At 32.9% G+C, this 7,467-nt stretch overlaps 1 protein-coding gene across 1 annotated transcript; it reads right to left on the bottom strand.

The window, feature by feature from the left end:
- Positions 1 to 2,214: 2,214 nt before the first annotated feature.
- LOC132175414 (truncated transcription factor CAULIFLOWER A) lies at positions 2,215 to 6,928 on the bottom strand. The gene is made up of 8 exons (XM_059587365.1): positions 6,600 to 6,928; positions 3,958 to 4,036; positions 3,792 to 3,856; positions 3,603 to 3,702; positions 3,470 to 3,511; positions 2,965 to 3,006; positions 2,715 to 2,827; positions 2,215 to 2,500 (listed from the first exon to the last, which is right to left on the bottom strand). Exons 1-8 carry the CDS (start codon positions 6,782 to 6,784, stop codon positions 2,395 to 2,397), a joined length of 732 nt encoding a protein of 243 aa, XP_059443348.1. The 5' UTR covers positions 6,785 to 6,928; the 3' UTR covers positions 2,215 to 2,394.
- Between the last annotated feature and the right edge of the window lie 539 nt (positions 6,929 to 7,467).

The following is a 7,467-nucleotide window of genomic DNA, read 5'->3' as shown; positions in this document are numbered from 1 at the left end:
TTTTTTTTTTTTTTTTTTATCTAATTGAAAGGTTAGCGGATTTTGTATAAGTCTGGAATGTAATACGTCATCTTTGACGTCTATAATCTCGTAACTTCGGCTATGGTTGCTTCAGAGCTTTGTACTGGGTTGATTGAGCTTTATGCTCGTTTATCAATGAATGAGATTGAACTCTTTCAAAAATAAATTCCATTTTTCAATTTCTTTCATTCTAAAGTCTCAATATCTTGGGATTCAATTATTTATAATTATTTTTACCATGATTTGGGCCTTAATTGAAGAGCATTGACTAATCTCTTTATCATAATTGCTGCTTTAAATTTGTATTATACATATATAAAAACTCAATTCTACTATGTTAAAGTATATAAAAAATATATATAGAAAAAGCAAGGAAGAAAGAAACAGATTAAGGTGGTTCGGCCTATAGCCTACATCCACACATCAAATCATTTTCTTGGCTGCATCTTTTTTTCACTTGATTGAAATTGTACAATAAAATGTCCTATTTATAGTTTAATGAGACCAAGAATACAATAAATACATAATCAATATGTAACTTATGAGAATTATAAGAGTTACATAACCAATATGTAATATATGAGAATTATGAGAGTTACATAATCAATATGTAACTTATGAGAATCATGAGAGTTATATAATAAATATGTAACATATGAGAATTATGAGAGTAAATAAGACATTAATTTAATTCAAAACAACTATTTTACCTTCAAATGTCTCAATACGCTCCCACAAACCCAACGGTAGATCACGTACGTTGAGGTTTGGTCTTTAACATCAAAGGGACTAAAAAATGGCTACTATGGCCTATATTAGAACATCGGCTGATATGACTGAAACTTGAACTTCGGCAACTCTGACCAGCATTGGCTACTATGGCTAGAACATGAACATCAGCTTCTTTGGCCAACAACGGCGATTATGGCCGGGACTTGAACATCGGCGGCTGTCTGACCGGTATATAAAATACTATTACAAATGTCACTTGTAACAGAATTAAGAATCCATAAAAAGACAAGATCATTGTATCTTTATCATTGAGGAAGGTCATTAGGTGAAATTGGCTTCATCAAGACGCTATCCACAAAACCCAGTTTGTTTTTGGCACATAAAGCGATAGCGATAGCACGAATCCAAGTGCGATAATTATCTCCGGACATAAGAGTTGCAACAAGCACCATTGTTGGACTATTTGAGTGATGAACATAATGAGGATCATTGAGTGACCCATGCGAATTATTGCTCTCAAATGAAAGAAATCGCTTTAGATGATGTTTCAACCATTGCAAAAATGAGCAAATGAATAAAAATGGCTAAGGAAAAATTGAGTTTAAAAAAATCATTGCCTGAGGCTCTGATACCATGTTAAAGTATATAAAAAATATAAAGAGAAAAAGCAAAGATGAAAGATATAGATTAAAGTGGTTCAGCCTATGGCCTACATCTACACGTCAAAGCCTTTTTTTGGCTACATCTTTCTTTTACTTGATTGAAATTGTACAATAAAATGGCCTATTTATAGTTGAATGATGCCAATAATACAATAAGTATATAATCAATATGTAATCTATGAGAATTAGAAGAGTTACATATATAACCAATATGTAACCTATGAGAATTATGAGAATTACATAATCAATATGTAACTTATGAGAATCATGAGAGTTAAATAATAAATAAGTAACATATGAGAATTAGGAGAGTAAATAATACATTAATTTAATTCAAAACAACTATTTTACCTTCAAATGTCTCAATATACTATCCTAATTAAATTAGGATCCTCTCCATTTCAAATGAACTGATAATATCTAGTTAGTTATAGTGGACGAGTATTGAATTTGGAGCCAAATTTCATTAATTAAAAGCCTTAATTCACCGCCTAAATTCGCCTAGGCAATAAACCAGCTCTAGTATGAACTCGTACAAAAGACAGAATCCTTAAAAGCAATAATATTGGTTTAGTCATAGGTTTAAGTTCCTATTCTTTGTTGGACAAAAAACACTCATTCCTCATATTCCATATTCCATATTCCTTAATAGATAAGGAATATCACATTCTTTGTACGTGTGATAAGGAAATCACTTAATTTCCTTCCAAATAAACAACTGATCATTCTGATAAGATATTTGAGGTAATTGTACAACAAAAATATTCATACATAATGACATAATTAAGGATCGGTTCTTATACCAAATTAGTTTGTAATTTAATTATTAGAGTAAGGAAATAGCTTATAATAATAGATACAAACATTTGGGGCTGTTCCACCACACGTCAGTACTATATTGGATATTGGGATCCACATCCCTATCAAGTTTCTATAGACAAAAAAATATTATATATTATATATTATATATATTGATATCTTATTGATTAAGATGGCGAAGCATCCAAGGCGGCAGGAGTGCATTGGCTCGATGAGGTGGAGTTCCTTCGTCCACTCTTTCATTGTCTCTTGCTTGATAAGACCCTCTGCAAATGCACATATTTTCACCAACTTGAGTTCTCTTTTGAATATTTTTTTCTTATATATGCCATTTTAGTCTTTCAAGCATGCAGGAATGTAGAACAAAGCATGTACATATACATATACATATACATATACATATACATATACATTAATTCAGATGAGAGCAGAAGCATGCAAACGAGAGAGAGAGAGAGAGAGAGAGAGAGAGTTACGTACCCAATGTTCAATGGCTGCAACGGCTGTGGAGGCTGGGCAGAGGCTGAATCGAGGGAATGACACTGCTGCTCCCACTGCGCCTGTTGGGCTAGTTCCTTTTCCTTTTCTTTCACCTAGTGTTGGCTCAAAATGTATCATGGAATATATACCTTTTTAAACTATTCAAGTTTTGCAGGAGCTAATTATTTACTTAGAATGGAATGAGATTCTTTTTTTTTTTTTTTTTTTTTGGTAAAAAGAAAATGTTTACCTTCTTTGCAAGCAAGTTGTTTTGATCCTGCAATGCTTTGTCCTGTCATGTAACGCTGTTAGGCAACCCCCATTAAGCAATATAAAGCTTGTTTGATCAAACCTTTTAGATCGAGTCTTTTGCATTTTGATTGAAAAAGTATTTTGAGAATATAGTTTTGAGTGTTTTGTAAGCCTTTTATTTTTGTAGCTGTGTTAATGCTTTTATTTTTTAACTAAAAAGCCAAAAAGCTACCCTAGAATACATTGTCGAGTGAGGTCTATAAAATTTTATGGCTCCCGACTAGTTTGTTTTTATTAAATTATTAATTAAATGATTAAATTCACTCGTTTGTATCAACTTAAGGTTTTGGACTGTGTGATTATTAAAATTTTATCCTATATATATTAAAGGACATGATCAACAAGAGGACCAAGCAAAGTTGACAATTGTTTACTATTTATATATAGGTAGATGGATTTCCACTTTATTACTGAAGACAAAACATGGGGTAGCTTGAGCTTACCTTTCTCTGCAGCTCTGAAATCGATTCGTACATAAGTTGGTTCTGGAAGTGAAAGATTTATGTATTTAATTAAAAATAATAATTAATGGATAAACTACAACACCAATAACATTTATTAGTAAAATGATTTTACCTTTCTTGACCTGATGTGTTTGAGTGCAGAATCAAGCTGTTGCTCCAAATTTTGAAGCTCTTTAAGACTCAAGGAATCCAGATCTTCTCCCACGAAATGCCTGTAAAGATCAATAATTAAGAAAGTAATATTTGGGTTTTGTTTCTTTCATTATACTAAGTATATAAATGGCTGCATTCAAGTTTGTACTTTTGATTTCTTTGTAAAACCTCAATCCTAGCCTTGAGCTTTGCATGTTCCAGAGTCCAGCTTCCCTATATATGAAAAGATTAATTAATGGTGTGTCAATAAACAAAAATTCCCTATAATAAGATTCTGGAATTTGAAATTTATTCAATCGATTGGTGGCATATACATTTTGTTCAAGATCATTTGCAAGAAGCTGCCTCTCAGCATATGAATATCTCTCATACCGTTCAAGGATCCTTTCCATACTGTTACAAAGAAAGAATGATAATCTATTAGAAAGGAGTTTGAAGTTATAAAACATAGAATTTTACTATATTATTCTTAAGAATAGCTTCGAGGAGTTTTAGAAGAAATCTATGCATGATGAAAACATCAACAACAGAAATAGAAAACAAAAGGAAAGCCTCATTAATGACTTTGGACTGTAATGTACGAATTAATTAGGCATTTATGAGCATCGAAAGAATTGAAAACCCTAGCATACTATTGGACTCAGATGCAACATATCCCACATGCATGCTATTGCATTATTTCTGTTAAATCTTACATTAGAAAGAGGAAAAAGAGAAGAGAAAATGGTGCTATTTAAACGTCCAATTTTTATGATTTCACACCATCTTCCTGCATGCGTGAGAGACAAGTGTAGAAATATCATTCCCTAAAGAAAAACCTCACAGCATGCAATAGTGTAATTCCACTCTTGATAACTTGAATAATATATATATTATAAAAGTGAAAGAACATGCAATAGTGTAATTCCACTCCTGATAAGTTGAAACACTTGAATAAATAATCTTTGTGATAAGTACGACATAATGCATCCTGAAGATTGAGCTCCTCGACAGCCAGACAAACCCCCAAGTAAACTACAGCTTCGCCTTTACAACATTAATCCTGATTGAGAAATACTACACGAATTTTCTTTTTTACACTTTTAATTGTTTATTTCTTAACATGAGTTGCAGAAAGAGAATTATGCAGATTAAAAAACACTGTAATAAAAAGCTAACGTAACAACTCTCACATTAAAGAGTAAGTACTTGAGAGAGTATAAAAAGGAATCTCAGTTCACGGATTTGAGTATTTGAGAGATGGCTGCCCCAAATTAGTGAGAGAACTTGGAAGGCCTTTTAGGTTACACCCACAGGAGTCATTTGACTTGGGCACATAATAAGATCATGTTACTATACCTACTAATCAAGTATATTCTGGGGACAATGGATTCTCCTTCTGAGTAGGTAAATCAGGTTTTACCACCTGTCATCCTAGGGAGATGCGTTAAGGAAGGAAATTTTACTGTTAAACAATATCCCCTCAAATCTGTTCCAACTCTAATACGTACGATATGACTATGTGTGTGTGTGTCAACTTTAATCCCAGTACCAAAGTAAACAAACCACAGTAGAAAACCTCAGTCCTGCCTTGATCCAATTGAAATTCGGTCTCCATGCTTGGAAGTGCCATTTGACAACTAAAAAGGATAATAAGTCTGTCAAAATGGGTACGATCCTCTCATTCCTTTTGTGTATAACCAATATATTTTTTATTTATTTAAAAGTTATTCTTTTACACATTTTTTTATTCATTTTCTAATAATAAATGTATAAATGTATCATTAAATTTATGAGGCCTATATATAAGTTTTACATATATAAAGGAATAACATAAACCGCGTCTCTTTTATATTAATATATATATGCTTTACTGTGATTATAGATGGTAGTAGCTCCATGATATGACCCTTAAAAGCTTTGGAATATGCTTAATCAGCCATTGCAAGAGTCCCAAGTGGAAGCTGTCATTTACTCAATAATCTAATTCGTAACCAAACAAGCTTTGGGATATATCATTAAGGGATAAGACTAACTATATATGATTGAGTCGCCATAAAATCAGAAAATTTAATCAAATCAACCTTTTAAACAAAGACTACATAATTAAATATTCAGGAACTAGGGTTTTTATTTTTTTATTTTTTCAGAGAATAGATTAAATTACAATTTTTAATTTTTTAATATATAATCAACTTTTTAAAGATATTATTAAAATATGCAATCTAATTTGAAAGAACTAGGGTTTATTTGTTCTTTTTATTATCACTGACATGCATCTTGAAGAGGGAGGAAAAGACTGAAATAGAATATATAATCATAGTTTTGCTCCTCATTTCTTCTCTCCCCCCTCTCCTATTTCTCTCACTGCTTCCACTGCTCAAATGCTCTTTTGTTTCTATTGGGCTGCTGAACATCATCTTTTCTTATTCTGGAAAACGACAACCTTTTATGTTACACATAAGATACCACTAGGTACGTCTGTTATCTCTTTGATTTCTTCTATATATATATATATATTTAAACCCTACTAAATAACCTCATCAATCCATAAATAATCATACTATAGCTTATAAAATTTGAGAAAATATATATGCACAATAGTTTCATGGTAGAAAAACTTTGAAATATTACATTGACTGAACCTATTCTTATTTCTACATCGTGCAACTTCAAATAATAATGAAAAAAGATATCCTTTTACAATTCTCACCCACTAGCATTTATTTCTTTCCAGTTCCAGTGGGGACAAAGCACATATATTTGAGGCTCCTGTTAGTATACTTTACAGTAAGTCAATCACATGAAGACCCAGAAGCACCTGAAGGAGCCCTAGCAAAAGATGAAAAAGCACCCACCAAAAAAAAAAAAAAAATGCAAGAGGAACAAAAACAAGCTTAATTCTCTCTACTCTTGAGCATTTCATCAAGCACCCAAAAAGACATAAAAGAAATACATATGTAATATATGGGCCTACCAAGAATCTGTAGAATACTCGAAGAGCTTCCCTTTGGTGGAGAAGACAATCAAGGCCACCTCAGCATCGCAAAGCACAGAGATCTCATGGGCTTTCTTCAGCAATCCAGACCTTCTCTTGGAGAAGGTGACTTGCCTGTTGATCTTGTTCTCGATCCTTTTCAGCTGAACCCTTCCTCTCCCCATAATTCCTTTGAGCTCTCTCTCTCTCTCTCTCTCTCTCTATCTGGGTGTGATCTTTTTCAGCTGATGTATTGTGTGAAAGCAAGCTTAATTTGTCAGCCTCATACAGTGCAAGTGAGGAAGAAGATGGGTGCGTGTGTATTTATAGAAAAGTTGAAAACCAGTTGAACAAGTGGGGAGGGAGGGTAGGTTTGATGGGGGAGGGGGAGGAAAGGCGGGATTGGGAAACCAGAGCGGTTTCGTCAAAAACGTTGTCGAGTTGTGATTGGGTGGAGGCACTGTGCTGCACTCATTTTACTAGATTTGTCTCCATGTCTCCATCGCTTTTCTCTCTCTCTGTCTGGCGTTGGAAGCCACATGTATTGCCCATTGGGTCCCCTGACCATGTTCGTACGATGTTAATAGTGTGTTTTTGCGTTGTGGGGAGGGTGTACGGACGGGAGACTTTTTTTGTTTTGCTTTTGCTTTGCTTGGCCTTCTTTTACATTACACTGTTGAAGTGCTCGGGAGCTTTAACTTTTTTGTATGTGTGTTTAAATGGTTTAAAAGTGTTTTTAATATTTAAAAAATTTGTTTAAAAAAATATATATTTGTTTGGTAAAAAAAATTTAAAGCGTTTTTAATGGTTAAAAAACTTAAAAATAGCTAAAATGCACTTTTGGTAAAAGCTTAAAAATGAAACTTTT

The sequence above is a fragment of the Corylus avellana genome, chromosome ca3 (genome assembly GCF_901000735.1).
Source record: "Corylus avellana chromosome ca3, CavTom2PMs-1.0".
Lineage (NCBI taxonomy): Eukaryota > Viridiplantae > Streptophyta > Magnoliopsida > Fagales > Betulaceae > Corylus > Corylus avellana.
The sequence above is the reverse complement of the archived record's forward strand: the minus strand, read 5'-3'. Positions and strand labels throughout refer to the sequence as shown.